The sequence below is a fragment of the Acanthochromis polyacanthus genome, chromosome 15 (genome assembly GCF_021347895.1).
Source record: "Acanthochromis polyacanthus isolate Apoly-LR-REF ecotype Palm Island chromosome 15, KAUST_Apoly_ChrSc, whole genome shotgun sequence".
Taxonomy (NCBI): Eukaryota; Metazoa; Chordata; class Actinopteri; family Pomacentridae; genus Acanthochromis; species Acanthochromis polyacanthus.
In genome coordinates this window covers 16,017,714-16,035,963 of record NC_067127.1, presented here as the reverse complement: position 1 = coordinate 16,035,963, position 18,250 = coordinate 16,017,714, and the positions used below count along the sequence as shown (strand labels likewise).

The 18,250-nt window shown below is 38.3% G+C and overlaps 1 protein-coding gene across 3 annotated transcripts in view; it reads right to left on the bottom strand.

The window, feature by feature from the left end:
• tasp1 (taspase, threonine aspartase, 1) overlaps nt 1-18,250 on the bottom strand; it is a 31,618-nt gene extending 13,368 nt beyond the window's left edge. For 2 of the 3 annotated variants that reach the window (XM_022198428.2, XM_051959984.1), the window contains exons 1-10: nt 18,057-18,250; nt 17,226-17,430; nt 16,194-16,261; nt 13,230-13,298; nt 11,412-11,532; nt 10,486-10,570; nt 10,331-10,410; nt 10,069-10,175; nt 6,743-6,862; nt 4,697-4,775 (exon numbers count right to left, since the gene is read on the bottom strand). In XM_022198428.2, coding sequence (XP_022054120.1) covers nt 4,697-4,775; nt 6,743-6,862; nt 10,069-10,175; nt 10,331-10,410; nt 10,486-10,570; nt 11,412-11,532; nt 13,230-13,298; nt 16,194-16,261; nt 17,226-17,388 — 892 coding nt within the window. In that variant the 5' untranslated portion in view covers nt 17,389-17,430; nt 18,057-18,250. The remainder of the gene's footprint in view (nt 1-4,696; nt 4,776-6,742; nt 6,863-10,068; nt 10,176-10,330; nt 10,411-10,485; nt 10,571-11,411; nt 11,533-13,229; nt 13,299-16,193; nt 16,262-17,225; nt 17,431-18,056) is intronic. The other variant, XM_022198430.2, reaches the window with a different exon arrangement.

Sequence of the window (18,250 nt, the reverse complement as noted above, 5' to 3'; positions counted from 1 at the left end):
TTTCAGCTCATAAAAAAGTGCTACTGCAGTCATTCTGGCATGTTCTTCTAAATGTAATTAAGCTTTATTATTTCAGGTAACACTGACAGCACCTAGGGACTGCCAAGTACAGCTGCCTTGCTCAAGGGCACACTGACAGTAATTGTGGAGGGAGGGTTTGTGTTTTAGTTTTCCCTGCCCCGATCCCAGCTGGTCTGGGAATTTGAAACAGCAAACCACCAAGTATTAATTCCACTTCTGTAAACTGTGTGCTATAGCTGGCTCTCTGTGTAACTGCAGGGTGTGCATGCATACTTGCAACATGTATCACCACGACACATTTACGCATCATTTCTAATGTTAATAGGTTTTAGATTTACATGTCACCATAAAATGTATTTTTAGAAACAGGATTTTCCCTGTTAGGATCAAATGACTAAGTCAAAACATGATTTATTTAAATGTGAAGGGTAAACAAGAAGAGACAATTTGTATTCGACTGCCGTCCAACAGGAGAGTCAAGACATCAAACAGTAGTAGTGACTGTATGGTAAATGTTTGACTTATAATTTTACCTGTTTGTATGCCGAACAGATGAAAATTGCTGTATAGAATGTGTGTGTCAAGATGTGTGATTTTATCTATACTAAAACCTAATCCCCTAAATTATGTCAAGTAGTCTCCAGCTGACTCTATTTAGCACCTGAATCTCACTGATAGAGTCCATTTATGCAGCATGTGGTATATAGTCCAAAGAGAGAAAGTATTTTTTGAGCATTAAGGTAAACTAGGAACCATAAAAAAACATGAGAAGCCTGCACAATATCTCACCTTATCTTCTACCAGTTCCAAGTCAAACCATAGCAGGTGTGCTTTTTCATATCTAAGATAATATGCCACTTATTGCTTCAAGGTCTAACATCAAATGCCAACATCTTGCTGTTTCTAAGGAAAAGTCAGATACTGAATGCAGGCTGCATGTTTACCATGCAGTCTTTCTAAAATGTTCGGTTTGCCCATATGAAGGGGGAAAAAAGACAAGAAATTGAAAACAAAACACATCTGGCAAGAACTCCTGTGAAAACCCATAAAGGCTGAGGAATATAGCCTCATTGTTTCTGTAAACACAAATGAAGGCCCCATAAAAAATCAGGTAACTAAAACAGAACTGAATGCAGGTTGGTAACTGTGGAGACCAAACGCCTGGAGCAACTTGAAGTTCTTTTTTTAAGGAAAGCTGCAAGTTTGACCGGCCAAGTACTGTCCCTTTTGTACTGTGTTTACCATAAATCCCTCTGTCCAAAAGGAACTGAATATGATGGCAGCACAAATACACTTGAACTGGAACTGCAGTGAGAAGCCCAGACTAAAGCAGCAATTCACCAAAACAAAAATGCAAAAGAAAGAGGTCAACAAACATAGGCATGGTATGCAGAAACCAACGGAAGCAAGGGTAAACAGTGAATTTGTGAGTTGTTCTCTCACTGGCCACAGCAAAGCAAAGGTCAGATGAAGCAGTAAAACATCGTCCCGCATATTACAAAACTGATGAGAATGGAAGGAGAGGGAGGGTGTGTGGATGAGCAAAGTGTTGGTGAGGTGAAAGGCAGAACAAGTGACATTTAGGGTCGGGATGAAAATTATTGTTTTTCTGTTTCCTTTAGGGGGAACGCCTTTCATGTTAGGAAATTAAAAACAGGTGTTGTACTGGAACACACATTATGCTCTCCGAACCCATAAGGCTGGCTGTTTTTAAGTAACATCGAGGCAAAGCCACAATACAGGAGTCCAGGAAGAGGTAAAACACATAGAAAGAAAACATCTACACTACATCTACTTAGATAATCGATAAACGTAAATGATTACGAAGAGAATAGTCTTATATTGCTTGGTTAATGCAACAAATACAAGATGGACCCACTGAATTACGTCCGGCTCTATCACCTTTAAGTTGCTGACAACACACACCTTCAATACCAAAACTGGCATCGTGCTTGGTCATAGATAAAAATGAACCAAACAAAATTGCAGTTACAAAACCACGAGAACGCATTTAACAGCAACAACATTAAAACCACTGACAGGTGTAGTGAACAGTACTGATGATCTCATTACAATGGCACTTGTAAAGAGGCAAGATTTATTAGGAAGCAAGTGACCAGCCAGTTTTGAAGGTGATGTGCTGAAGGCAGGGTACAGGGGTAAGTACAAGTATCTAAGTGACGCCGACAAGGTCCCATTATGACTGCAATAACTGGGTCAGAGAATCTCCAAAGTGACAGGTCTCATGGGATAATCCCAGTGTGCAATGGTCCAAAGAAGGCCAATCAATGAAGTGACAACAGGGTCATGAGCATCAACAGCACATTGATTAGCGTGGGGAGCGAGAGCTGGCACATGTTGTCCAATCCCTCAGAAAAGCTACTGTAGCGCAAACCACAAAAAAAAAAAAAAAAAAAGCTCAAATTCCAGACCCCTGCCACCCACTGAAAGCACCTACAGTGGGTATGCAAGCATCAGAACTGGATGACAGAGCAACGGCAGAAGGTGGCAGAAGGCTGCAGCAGAATTATGGGAAGAAAGTAAGCTGGTGGGCACAGGTTGACTTCAAGAGCAATTTTCTGCTGGGAAATCTTGGGTGAAGGTATTCATGTACCTCGTCATAGGAACAATATTCCCTGATGGAAGAGGCCTCTTTCACAAGGATAAGAATGTTTAAGCATGAATTCAGGAACATGATCGAGAGTTAAAGTTGCTCACTTGGACTCCAAATTCTCTAGATCTCAATCCCATCAAGCATCTGTGAGAAGTGCTGGGAGAAAAAGAGTCTAATCCATAGAGGCCCTACCTTTCAACTTAGTGCTTAATACCAGAGGACATGTTCAGAGGTCTTGTGGAATCCATGCCTCGATGGGTCAGATCTGTTTGGCGGCACATGGGGGACCTACAAAATATCTGACAGGTGGTTTTAATGTTGTGGCCATAAAAGTAATGCTACATTAAGGCGGTTTGTTGTCATTTTTTGTTGCAGTGAAATGTACCAGAGGCCGACAGAACTGCCAGACAGAGGTTTACATTGTGGGTCTTTCTAAAGAGCAGATATCATACTGGGCCTTTGAGAACTACGGTTATGATATCAGTAAAAACTCCTAAGCAATGTTAAATAAATGGTTTGCATAACTGATTTTATTGTTGCACCACACTAAATGTCTCAGCAATTGTTGCGGATCATATATTCAAGTGAGCTTTAGCGCAGTGTAAAAATGTGCAAAACGCTTAGTCGTCCAAGTACATACAACTCAAGCTTCAGCCTGTCCCATCGAATCAGCTCATCTGCACTGAAATGCATTAGGCTACACATCCACATCAAAAGGTTTTTAATGTTCCCCAGAAGCCATGTCGCAGATGTCTACGCATCTTAAAGAAGTGGGCTAATATAGCCCCGCATTCAAAACCAGACAGCTCACAATCAGCAATGTTGCCTTCAGCTAAAACAGGCACATATTCTCATTTCTGGAAACATCAAGGCATGGCTGTATATGTTGTATAGATATGTTCAAGAAGAATGCAACTTGTTTTCAACTTGGCAGATTGACCCTGAAAGGAAAGGATGTCTTTGTCCTAATGGCTTTATTAGTTTAAGGCCGAAAGAGCCAGGGCTTACGGATAGTGTTAGAGGTTTAAGACAATGCTGACAATCACTCTATTAAGTCAATTTCTGCCATCTGAAATAATACTATGTCAAGTGTACATGTCACCATCTTTAGCCCTATGGAAGATCTGTGTTTCATTAATAAAAACAGCTGCTCTGAAGAGCTGCTTTTCTGTCATGATGCTCTTATATTCATGAGATATTCACTTATAGCTGCAAAATATCCTCACAATGAGCTTCATTATCTGCTGTAGCTGTGAGTTCATCCAGACATTTTAGGTAATTTTTGCAGATGAAGTTGAAGGGCACTTTCTCTTATTTTTCATCAGTTTAGTGCCTTTGTTGTACCAGAGAATTGTGGAATAATAAAAAGCTTATTGCCTTATTACCTCTGATTTTCTGTGACAAAGTATGAACAACATTTAACAGTTTGTCAAATCTTAACAGTAATAAACTGCATTATTTTAAAACCTCTTAAAACATACATTTATCCAGAATTGATGATGGCCAGCTACTTGATCTCCAAGCATGTGTGTATGCATTTTTTTTAAATTGTTACCATAACACAAAATACTTAAGATATAAAAATACTGTTTGGACTTTAAAGAAGCATCTTATAGCTGATGTAATTGACAGGTGTAACATCAGTCATTTATATGCACAAAGATATTATTTAAATCTAGATGACTGCACTTTGCAAATTTGCCATTTTTATGCTGCACTCCCAGCAGCTCTCCTTCTATCATATCTACAACAGGTGTCCCATGTCACTGCAAATCCACAGAGCTTTGCAATGCACCTGGCATGCAGCTGACTAACAAAGAGTAGAGTATGATGACTCAATCAGTTGAGGAAGTGACTGATGAGAATCACTCAGCAGGAACGGTTGGAGGTCATTGGAAAGTATTATCGGGCTTTTTGAAACCTGACTCACTGGTGCTGATTCATATCATCACAAAAACAAAAGGCGGGCTGGTGGTAAACGGTAACAGCAAGAGGAAACGTTACACAAACATACACACATACACAACAGCAAAGTCAGTTGTAGAGATGGTGCTGGTATACCTGAGGTACTCACTGCTGTAGAGTAAGGGTTCATATTACAAGCATTTTCAGCCCAGCAGCCACATCCATAATGAGCAGCCTGAGAAAACAGAAAAAGAAACTGAAAAAGGCTTTTTCTTTTGTTTTTGCTGTAAGTATCATACAGTGATGGATTTACAGTACTGGCTGAGGTAAGCCAATTTATATTTCTACATCTTAAACCACTCCAGAACAGCAGGCCATACTAACAGCTCTGTTGCTCAGAGTTTCAGTTTTCCTAACATCAGGAGTGATGATTAGGTGAAGGCAGTAAATCCTACTGATTCATTCACTCACTTTAGCCCCATGTTGTTGTTGTTCTCCCAGTTAAGCTGCTTTTAATAGAAACTCATGACTCAAAGTAAAAGACTTTCTGCATAAAACTGTTTCACCAGATTCTGCGTTAACACCACAAAACAGAGCCCCAGTATATAATTAAATGAATCTGTAGCAGGTTGAGTCGTTACTTTACAATATCTGAGTTTAGATTAGTTCTATTAATTACATCAAATAGTAGCGACAGCAAAGAGAAACACAAGGGATGGGGAACACAAAGCTGGGGGAGGCTTCTTTGGTACAGCTGCTGGCTGAAAACTCCAATCTGCTGCGTTCAGTCTTTCTAAAGGCCCATTGATCCATTTAACTATCAAAATTCTCAAAGCACAGAACCCTGGCAAATTATCTCCTTCTAAGTTGTTAGTGGCTAATTTGTTGGCAAGAAATTAACTGTTTCCAGCCTCAATCTTTCCACTTGCTAGTGTTGCATTTCTGACTGGCTATTTGATAACACAAAAAGGAAATCCACAATGCAAAGTGATTCTGACATTCGGACATCTTTCACTCGCCTGTCTCAAAAAACAAATCAGTCATTACATTCCGACTCTATTATTTTTCTCACTAGCTCCATCAACAGCAAATGAAATCACACACATCTCAAGCAGCTTTTATGTTTGTAAACATATGAGCTGTATCTGGAATGACTGACAAATGTGTGTATTTTCACTGTGAGTTTGCCAATTTCACTATCAGTGGATTTCCTCAATCTGCTTCAGTAGGTAGGGAAATAATAATACATCCAATGCACAACGGCTTTCTTTTGCTGTGCTTTGGTCCTGAGCTGTTGGACGTTCCATTGCTGTCAGCAGTTATTCACTAACTTTCTGAAGTGTTTCCTGTATGTTGCTGAATAGGCATTTGGTATGTACTGCTACCTGAAATTGTCAGCATTTCAATCCGCACAGAAACAGTAAGTACACACTTTTAAATCCGTAAAATTAGAATGAGTAGTTTCAGATTTTGCACCAGTGATTAGATCTTCCAGAGGCCATTGCTGCTTTCTGCATCCACAAGTACAAGTAAATACATAGATGTCAACCTACTGCACAACTATGGAATGGAGGCCTACTAGTGGACTACAAAGACACCAGAAAGTAGCCCTAAACAACAACTAAGCATCTGCCATGTGCACAGCTGTCTGCATCCACAAGGGGGTACAATCAAGGCTACAGAGAGTGACAGCTGGAAGGTGTCTTATTTAAACCTCTGGCATTGAAGGCCTGGTGTTCTCTTTGCTACTGAAGTGAGTTGGGTGTCATCATGCCAAGATCTAAAGAGATCTCTGAGGTCTTGGAAAAAATCTTGTGGGTGGATGTAGGTCTGCAAAAGGACTTCAAAAGATCTCCAAATGACTCAATATAAATCATTTGTACTTATTTTTTCACAAGTCATATCAAATTATCCTCAAACAACAGGTCCAATAATTTGATAATAGATCTTTCTCCTTAGATTTCAGATACTTTAAGCAAGGAAAAGAGCACTAGCTGCAGTTACTGCAAGCAGCATATCATTAGAATTTCACAGAAAGCGCATGTATGGCCTTTAGAGAAATACAACAAAAGACATGTCTACAGTTGAAGTCATCTCGAACCAAAAACATGATTAATCTTTCATGGAGTTACATACAAATGTATCATTTAAAGAAGTGAATAAAAACTTGGACAGAGAAAAGGGAGAAGAGGACCTCAGTACCTGGCCAACCCTGCCTGGATGTTTCATAGCCAGACCTCCGCTGGACACTGCTGCTGCTACATTCCCTTCCAGGTCGACCACAACAGCTCCGACTGTGTCGAGGCACCCTGAGCCATTTTCCTACATCGCAGTAAGGAAAAGAGTCACATGAACCGAAAACAACATACATTAATGAACATCTTCAACTGACATTTTTTAAGTAAAATTTTCAGGCAACACAGAGGAGGAATATAAGCATTCACATTTTCAACCACAGATGTCATCTTTGACTAAAAATGTTGCCAAAATGAAGACAGCACTGCATGAATTTATGAATCACTCTTCTGTGCCCTTCATATTTCATAAAAAAAAGTGCTGCTGTAATTTCAATCAGCTGCTTCCTTCTCTGATTGCAGTTTTTGTTGGAAGTGATTTGTTTGTGAACCATCATGAGTCAGACTGCATGATAAATAGAGTTCTACGGGGTAAATGTGAAAATTGGCATTATGATACACCATCAGGACTCCACTTCTAGCAGAAACTGAAGATCTTGATTAAACCTTGGACTAAAAAGGCAAAGTAAAAAAAACAAACAAAAAAAACAATGCAACAGTGTTTCTCATCTGTCTTGTGCTCCCCTAAATCAGCCCAGTCTCCAGGCCTCTGAGGCCAAAAAGAACCCGAGCCAGCTATTCTGAGATGCTACAAAGCCCATCCTGTCATACTTTATCAGCGTCTTCAAATGAAAAATCTACAGGAAATAATGACTGTAAAACTCAAGGATATCTTTTGAATTGTATTAATATGCTTTAGATTTCTCTGAACACCACTCTGACTACACCATCAGGAGACAGGTGCTTATATTGCGCTAAAATAAAGAATGGAAAGATTTTATTGCTTGGCAAAAAGACAGGGGCATAAAAAGAACACCGTGTATGAAAATTAAAACCAGGCTGCAATAACATTTTGTGGTGAACCTCGTCTCTAATATTCTCCCTTGATACAAAATGAGGTTATTTCCTATGAACTGGCTGTACATGTCAGCAGCTGAGGAAAAATGAAAGGCAAAGTAAAATACAGTAAAATTGTGAACATGGCATGCCTGCGAATAGCCACTGTTAGAGTGTCGGTTTCCAACTAAGTGGAAGTTCAAATGCACCAAAGAGCCATGTATTAATCTTAAATAGGTCAGGCATTTTTGAGTAAACTTGTAAGAGACAAATGAAAACAGAGGACAACTCAATCTTTTAACTGTCTTTAAGTGAATTAGCCATTTGACACTAAAATCAATCTTTGAATCATACATCACCTAAATCAACAAACAGACCATCTCAGTTGTTAGTCTTTCTTTTAATGTATATATCATTAATATTGAGGATTGATGTAACTGAACTACATAAACCATAATACGATTCAAAAACCAGTCTAATGAAGCATATCGGGCTGTGGTCATTTACGCGTTTCACTCCATTTAACAGAATTCACATATGAACCAAGATAAACTTTCCCACTCTATTCTGTGCTGCTCCGGTGAGTTTAAAGCAGAATGAGTTTGCTCTCAAATGCTTTCAGCTCAGAATGTCATGAGGCCACTTTCTAGTCGTGCTGCTCAGGGCAATGAAACTCTGCACTAACTCTTGTCAACACCCTAATCCTTTCTTGGAACTGTCCGTACAACTCAGTAATGCCATTTCCTTTGATAACTCGGTGAGAACGTGAAATTGTATCTATCAGAATTTGTCTTGATGTCCTGGTTGTGAAGTCTCCGACAAGTGCTTCCTTGTAGGACAACCAGCAAATAAAAGAAAGAACACCAAATTGCACTTGTAATATTCAGCCTTTTGAATTCAGTTTGACATCATATATTATCATGCATGACTGCTGGTTTAGAATCTGCATACAAAGCTTCACGCATGAAAACCTGATTTATGGACCATGCAAATTTCATCACTACTGATAGCCTCAGTAGACCAAGTGATGCAGTCGCATGCATTTTGAATAGAATTGATATGAATGAAATGCCATTTGCACTATGTAACAGCCAAAGAATTATGACAGCATCAGCATTTAGATTGGTTTCCTGTACGGCTCGCTGTCCCCAAACAATCCCATCTGCTATTGTGTCCAAAATCATTTGGGACAAAGAAGTTTTGATTTACAGAACAAGAATAACTGTAGAAACCCTTCCTAGCGCAAGAAAAACAGCCCTGTTGCCACAAGATGTAAAGAAAACGAAAAGAGAGATGGATAGAAACTGAGGTAAAATCAACACAAGTAAAGCTCAGACAAGAATTCACTCAATGCAGAGAGTTACCGAGAGGGTTCAAAACAAATATTCTTGGCATTGTTTCTGCTAGATCAGTGAGTAGCAAAACCTGCCAACTTAATACAACCAGGTGTCTTATTCTGCTTTTATTATTGTACCGAGATCAGGGGTTGTATTTTAAGTTAGGATACCTACTCTACTGTTCAAAAGTTTGAGGTCACGCAGACAATTTCATGTTTTCCATGAAAACTCACACTTTTATTCATGTGCTAACATAATTGCACAAGGATTTTCTAATCATCAATTAGTCTTTCAGCACCATTAGCTAACACAATGTAGCATTAGAACACAGGAGTGATGGTTGCTGGAAATGTTCCTCTGTACCCCTATGTAGATATTCCACTAAAAATCAGCTGTATCCAGCGACAATAGTCATTCACCCCATCAATAATGTCTTGACTGTATTACTGATTGATTTAATGTTATGTTAATTGGGAAAAAAGCTTTTCTTTCAAATATAAGAACATTTCTAAGTGACTCCAAACTTCTGAATGGTACTGTATGTTCTCTTCTTGCTTTGGACAGTAACTAGGCAGTTTGTGTAAGTGATGTCACAACTAACAGCGAGAAAAACATTTCCTAAGTGCTGTTTAGCATTTCGTGTTCTGTGCTGTCGATAGTTCTAAGGTTCTGAGGGAAACGCTGATCTTTGTGACAGCCAATGGGACAGGAGGGTGGTGGGTCATGTTACATGTAGGCACATTATCACTTTGTTATTGGTTATTAAATGGTATAAACTTGTGAATTTAATTGTAGTTTAGGCTGTATGGATCTCAATGTTTCATCAACAACAGATTTCTGAAACTTCTAGTTTTCTGAGGACTTTGTTAAGCACAAATGATACCCCTTATCATATCTCAGCACCTTTGTAGCAGCTGTGGGATGAAGAAAGACCAGGATTTGTTCACTGAGGAACACTACCTCTACATCAACAGGAAGGGATCCATTCTCAGCTGAGGAAGAATACACTTCTTTCCAATAAAATTAGCATTTATATTTCAACTGAAAACACTGAACTCACATTTTCACTTGATTGTCGTCTTTTCTTTGTCTGATTTTGTCCTGTGTCCATCTTCTCCGCCAGCTCCATCTTTCGCTTGTTCCTCTTGTATGCAGACAAACTGAACTCTGGGTACAACAACATATTCTTGTTCTACTGCATCCACATAAATCAATGTAGGTCTTCAAAATGTTTTTTCTAAGTATCTGAGGTCAGTTTTGCAACTACAGAAAACAAATTTGTTAGATAATGGATATTTGTGAATCAGTGCAAGAGTACTCACTGGTGGCCATTTTTTCTGAAGGGCATGGTGGTATCCCATGGCTGACTGCCCAGTCATGTGCTCCTCGCCCCACTAAAAAGCTGACAAAAGAAAAAAAATTAACAAGTCGAAATAGTCGTATTAACGCAACATTAATTATTAACCATGATAATCACCAGGGTGGTATTCTGCCAGCTGATAGTTTCCCTTTCTGTGCTTCACTCAGTAGACGGTTTGCAACTAAGACTGGGTTCTTAATACCTGCAGGAAAAGTCAGAATTATCACAGAGCTGGCAGTTCAGGTAAAATGATGGTATTTCAGCGGAAACAAATCAAGATACTGAACTCGTACTTAGATTACGCAAAAACATAGCACATAATGGAGAAATAATGGAATTAAAAAAGAGGAGTCTTCAAAACATTTTTTCTGCTGCCAGTCAAGTTCCATAGGACAGCTGAACAGCACACAGCTTTGATTACTTGTAAAATCTGTGTTGACATTGTGTTTATCAAACTTTATTTTGTTTATTTTCATAGACATTGCCCATTTTTCTGCCATTGTTGTAGAGGCACAGCTAAGAACAGTGGGCTGACTATTTAAACATATCTTGCAGTATTCTGAGAGCTTATGAAAAGCACAGGTTGGCAGGTACACATTTTATATCGAAGCCAAACAACTTTCATTCATCGTGTCCAAATTATATGGTTAACATCATGCAGATGTGGTAACAAAAACAATCTGTTGTCTTTTGGACTACATGGTAAATGCCCGCTTTCACCTTCTGGCTGTTGTTTGGAATAAATTATGAACTCTTGCAAATAAAACAAATAAATAAATAAACTCTTTTTTTGAAAGTCTTAAAGGAAAACACTCTGCAAGTATACTGAGCTGTTCATATTAACAGCACTTTTTGGTCGTCCTCCCAGGAAAAATTGGGTGGTCCCACAGCATAGGGATTTACGATGGCAGTCGTTCTGAGAAAGTAAGTAGGTAAAACATATAAGTGATAAAGGCTTGACTCTTTGGTCCAGGTGACTGAACTTCAGGGCCACGGCAACATCACAGTATTACAGAAGTATCAACACATGTGCAGTAACTCACCACTAATGGCTCCTACGGCACCAAAATGCAGTGACTTTCCATCCATGATACTGGCATCACATTCAATTTCCCCCGACAAATTAAGGTTGGAGCCCATGCCAGCATTTGTAAATGGAGAGTCCTGAGAACAATTAAAACATACAGACTCTGGGATAAAACAATATCTGTGATGAGTCATACTGTCCATTTTAATATGGTGAGGACAAGCCATTCTCTTTCAGCTGAACCATGGCAAAAAAGGGTCACTAGCTTGCCGTATCTTATGTAACAACCCAAATGAATGTGCATGTTTTTTTGCTTTAAAAACTACTTTTAAATAACTCTACTAAAGAAAATAATGACCAACCAAATTTGAATACAGGACGAGGAACAGAGAAAAGACAAGATATAAAGATATACTAACATTTTGCAATATTCTGAACCAAAATTGGTGCTTAGGAGTGACTTTCTGTAAAACAATTACAGAGTACATAAGAGATTTCTCTCTATGTTTAGTTGCTAATGGGTTTCTTTCTAAGAAATGTAGCTGCTAAATAGTATCTTCACATATGGGTCACAGCAAAAGTGGAATAAGATTTCGATATATTCAATTTAAAGGGGGTAAATACTACCCGAGTCATGTATTTCACATTTTATATTTTGAATTAATTGATATTACTCTGTAGAAATCTGTTTTTTCTTTGGCATGAATTTGACATCTTTTTTGTACATTTTTGTCAGAAAGCCAGATTAAATTAACCACAACTTAATGCTGAAAAGCATCAAAAGAAGAAAACTTCTAAGGGGGGTGAGAGCTCTTTATACAACCCCTGGCAAAAAATTATAGAATCACCATCCTTAGAGGATTTTCGTTCAGTTGTTTAATATTTTTTCCTCTGCTTGATCTAAAAAAAAGCAGTTGTGACTGACTACTGACTGAAAACAATGTTTTTATTTTTTAAAAATGTTTCTTAAGGTCAGACGGCTGGCATTTTAAATAAAAAGCTTTGTGACATGTCTGTGATTTGCTTTTATTCTACAAAATTAAACAATTGAATGAACATCCTCCAAAAGTGATGATTCCATAATTTTTGCTCGGGGTTGTAGGCATTAAATGTACTATATGTACACTAACATATAAAGGTATGGGGTCACTTAGAAAAATCCTTATTTTTGAAAGAAAAGCAGTTTTGTTTAATGAAGATAACATTAAATCAATCAGAAATACAGTCTAGACATTGTTAATGTGGTAAATGACTATTCTAGCTGGAAACGGCTGATTATTAATGGAATTTAGGCCCATTTCCAGCAACCATCACTCCTGTGTTCTAATGCTACATTGTGCTAGCTAATCATGTTGAAAGGCTAACTGATGATTAGAAAACCCTTGTGCAATTATGTTACCACATGAACAAAAGTGTGAGTTTTCATAGAAAACATGAAATTGTCTGGGTGACCCTATACTTTTCAACGGTAGTGTATATGTTATATCTACCTTAAAAATGCCAGTGCTTGCCATCTGCTTTGCTCTGTATCTTTTGAAACTGCACAGATAAGTTAATCCGAATCTTTATTCCAACCCGGTACTGAGGAAAATCCCTCTATGATCATCCAGCAGGATGTGCGCACATGCATCAGAAGCTGGAGCAGAATGAAGCTGTCTTGGACAAACACGAACACATGCTGAAGAACATTTTTTATCCTCACTGAAGGTTTTTTGGATGCTGTCTTTTAAAGTCCCATCTGAGCCTGTTTTGCATGATGTAGATGAGGTGTTACTAAATACTGAGTTAATAAATGGTGACTCTATATTATAAACCCAGGATCATAATCACCAACCTCAAGTTCAACCAGTGCTGCAGCCACTGCTTCCACTGCAAGTGCCCCAGCTTTGAGCTGGTCCACAGCCTGGAAAAAAAGAAGCAAAAGACAGTCAGTGGATATCGGTTTGAGTAGCTTTTAGGCCTAGAATATCTAGATTCTCAGATTCTAGCTTGTTTAAAATGAATATGATCTGTTTTCTTTACTCATAGTAAACAGTAAAGCGAATATCTTTGGGCTGGGGACAAAATACAACATTTGGACTTCCAGAAACACTGATTTTTCTCTATTTTCATTTTACATACAAAATACCACATTAATCAATAGACAAAATAACAATAGAATTCATTATTAGTTGTAGCTCTAAAGTATAAGCAGTTATTTCTACTCCATACATGGTGCATCATATTTTTCTATTTCATCATACAAAATATATATTCAATCAGATAAATCCTGATTTCCATTTTTTTTACAGAATCATTCATGTCATATAACATGGTGCCTCCCTGCGTATGTGAGAAAAAGAACACAGGAAGCAAAACAGTTTTAACATTGACAGAAATGATTGTTGGCAAGCGAGCAAAAGGCCCATTTAAAAAATGAACTATTTATCTGTAATGCAAAGTACTGCATCCTGTGGAAACTAGCACACCTCATTACCCATCTAACACTGTACTTATTGTAAGTAATAGTAATGGCAGTGCTTTGGGGTTGTTTTAAGTTTTGGTAAGGATGGAAGGAGCAATGAATGAAAACAAAGCATAAGTACATTCTTGAAAGGAACCGGAGTTAAAATGCTAAAAAACAAAGACTTCTCTTCCATGAACAAATGGTCTTAATGCTGCCAAATGAAAACTGGAACAACTTCAAAACAACAACTTTAAAGCGCTTGAATGGTACAGCCAAAAACAAATTGGAATCCCACTGAAAATATACAGAATCACAGCTGTTCACAGATGTTCCCCACCCAACCTGATCCAAAATTAACAAACATCAAGAAAATCCCCAATATCTTTATTTTTGAAGATAAGGATTATTCCAAAAAAGATGCGAGTTTGTAAAACATTATGTGTATTAAATAAGACAGTTTAATATTAAAAAATAGGCAGCCTTAACACTTTTTGAAGACCCTGGATATAACATCATCATCTGTAGAAATGTAGTGAGGGATGTTTGCTTATATGACTTGCACATACAATATTTGGCCGTTTTTAGTTACCACAATTATAAACAAGTCAGAGCAACTAAACTGCAAACCAGTAGATTGACTAAATCAGTCGACTGCATGTATGGATGAAAGCATACTTATTAAATATTTACACAAATGAAAATAACATGTATTGTCTGGTTTCTACAGGGATCTCAACAGAATATTTAGGCCTAGGATCTTCTCAGCACCAACATAGTTTTTGTAAGTTTAGCCTCTACATTGTTGAAAAAAGCCCTGAAATGCTACTTTGTGAACACTGTCAATCTGCTGTTGTTTTGCATTCAAAAATTATTTAGCAGAGTAAATACTATCAAATGCCAAATTATTTAGATTGAAAAAATATATTTACTGTCATTACATAAAAAATAAGACTGATGATGTTGACAGTGCAAAGTTATGTTGCTTGTTTTCACAAATACAACCGTTATAGAAAGTCTTCACCTCCCTTGAAGATCCAAGGATTCAATATGGCTTTCGTGGTAAAATGAATACAGGTTTCTACAAATAAGTGTCAATTGATTAAAGACATCCATCCATCCATTCTCTTTACACTGCTTTATCCTCACTAGGGTCGCGGGGGGTACTGGAGTCTATCCCAACTGACTCGGGCGAAGGCAGGGACACCCTGGACAGGTCGCCAGTCTGTCACAGGGTTTGATTAAAGACATACAAGTTAAAATAGGTGATTGCATAAGTATTCAGCCCCTTCAAGTCATTATTTACTAGATGCATCTTTGGTCGCACTTCCAGCATTGAGCCTGTGTCAGGAATCGTGAGTGAACAGCCCTTTGCAAGTCTAACCACAGATTCTCAATTGCTTAGGCGCATTGTCTTGCTGGAAAATAAGTTTTTTCCCAAGTTGCAGTTTTCTTGCAGACTGCATCAGCTTGTCCTCCATGATTTCTCTATACTTTGCTGCATTCACTTTACAAGCCATCCAGAGCCTGCTGCTCAGAAGCACCTCCAAATCATGATGCTGATACCACCATACTTCAAAGTAGGGATTGTGTGTTTGCCTGGTTGCGCAGTGTTTGCTGCCTGCCAAACATAGTGTCTGATGGCCAAAAAGCTAAATTTTTGTCTCATCAGATCAAAAAAAAATAATCATTCTCCTCTATCTGAGCTTTTTTTCAACAGTGGCTTTCTCTATACAACTCTCCCATAAAGCTGGAGAAGAACAATCAGCAGTTGCTGTATGCACAGTCTCTCCAATCTCAGCTGCTGAAGCCTCATAGGTGTCTTGCTGGTTTCCCTCACTGGTCACCTAAACAAGCAGCCACTCAGGTTTTAGGATGGCCAGCTCGAGGCAGATTTTCACGTCTGCCATATTTTTAATGACGGATTTAATTTTACTTCAAGGGATATTCACTGACTTGGAAAGTTTTATTGTCCCCATCGCCTGACTTATGCTTTTCAAAAACCTTTTTACTGAGTTTCTTAGTGTTCTTCTGTCGATGAAGCATCGTTACAGCAAATAGTACTGATTCACCAGTGACTGGCATCTACTAAACGCTGACTTCACGGGGGTGAATAATTATGCAGTCTTCTATTTTATATTCAGCATTTTTAACTTTACATTGCAGAAATCTGTTTTCACTTTCACATTAAGGGACTTGAAAAGAAAATAAACTCTTTACGGAAATCCAAATTAAATCGACACAATTCGATGTTGCAAAAAAACAAAAGGGGAAAATTTCCAAGGGGGTTGAAAACTTTTTACAGGCAATATATGCATGCAGTTTGCTATGACAATGCTTATAAAGTAAACTTACTCGCTGGCAGGCTCTTTTGCACACATGCTTGTACTCCTTGGCCTTAGATTCTGAATGGTATCCAGCTCCTAAAAGGAAAAAACAGAAAAAAGGCTTGACCATTCATAAAGAGAGAGTTGACTTTCTCAAAGAAGGAAAATATATTGAACTAAAATATAAACACAGCATATGATATTTTATTACATTCTTTCCATTCTTTTTAATATAAGGGAAAGAGTATTTGTTGCTCCAACTCACAACATCTCTACATCTGATGGACATTATGAAACAACAAAGCACACACAGCACTGGAAATGATTCCGACCAGATCAAAAGTGGAAGCATACATCAGAAATCACAAGTCAGTAACAAGTATTTCCACCATTTGCGTTACGTTGTGCCACACATCTGTGACACATAGAATTAATTAGGTTTTTGTTATTGGATTTCAGAATGTTGTCCCATTCCTCTAGAAGGGCTCAATGAAGCTGGCCGACATTTTGTGGGATATGTCCATCCAGAGCAGTCTGACGCGATTTTTTAAACAACAAATGGTGGCGCTGCGGACATTCAAGTGCCCCTAAATGACATACAGGCATTCAGCATGCAAATGGACTGTTCTCATCTTTCTCTTTCATCTGTGGCATTGTGTCATTTGAATAAATCTGCATTTAAAGGTAGCCTTTTCTAATCACCGTTCAAAGGAGGGTCTGTGTACTGGTCATGCCATCTGGTCATCGTATTTTAAAGCCGCACCTGACACCTGAGTGTGGATTACCTTAATAGTGGAGGACTTGTCGCCAGTTGAACAGCTCAAAAATATTTGGAGCACAGTTGGCTTAATTTAACACTTTACCAATCAAAACAATAGAGATTTCTAACTGTTACTTTAAATCCCAAAAAAGAACAGTGTTTGCATGCTGTGCTTATATTTTGTTCAATTTGTATATGGATAAGTAATGTTACAGTGCACCATGGACGCACTAATTCCAGCAATAAATACTATAAACTGTGTTTCCCTAATTCTGTTTGTTAATTATGATGTGTTCTTACCTGCATGCACTAAAACAAATCCGCCCACACCTTTTGGCTTCTGATTCTTGCTTGATTCCTGTATTTTGGACCAAGAGTTGGTCAGGGGAGAGGAGGGTTGCTGCTCTTCAGCAGAATTCATTAGACTTTCCATAACCCCTGCATAACTTGACAAGCCTATCATTGCCTATCAGACAGTGGTATAATAATCATTTTGATGGCACACCTGTGACAGGAAAGGGGATACAAACATTAACATTCAGGAGTAATACATAGCAAAAGATTTTAACGTTAGTGATGGACAATACGCAGAGAGGCTCTCAGTTACGAACCACTTAGACAAATGGCACTATTATTGTACCAACACTACAGTTTCAGCGACAATGTATATGCACATTCCGAGTTCTTGCAATACATGCATTAATAAGAAATCAACTTTCTCAGTGATCAGAGTTAAAGAGAATTCAAGCACTAACTCGAATAAAAAAATGCACTTAACATTTACCTTGCAGCTATCAAAGACATGATATTCATCGTCCTGAGCCATAATCAAAGATCAAAGGTTGCACATAACATAATGACATTATCAATATCGTTAACGTAAGTTTACGTTATCAGCAACTTTCCAAACGACTGCTCTTGTTAATATACCATCACAGACGTCAATTTTAACTTCGCGTTATCAAACTGGCGCTATTCACTTAACGTTACGTGTCTGTTTGATGAATAAAAAGTACATGACAGGCACATGAGAACAGGTAAGTTATTTCTAGTCAAGCTAGCAGCCTTGTGTTTTCGTTAGCTTGTTAGCCACCAGCTGGCTAACACACCAACAAAACAGTCCCAACTTACAGTTTTCCCTCCTCTCCTATCAGCGACAGCAGTGCCCGCTAAGCACGACGTTACCCGACATGTGTCTAATAAATATGAACACTAGCTGAGCTCATAAATGTAACTAGGACAAACTTTGTTGTCACACACTTTCATTCCTCTATGCTAGCCATAGCAAGTTAGCTAAAGCTGACACAAGTACTTCCTGGTTCAGA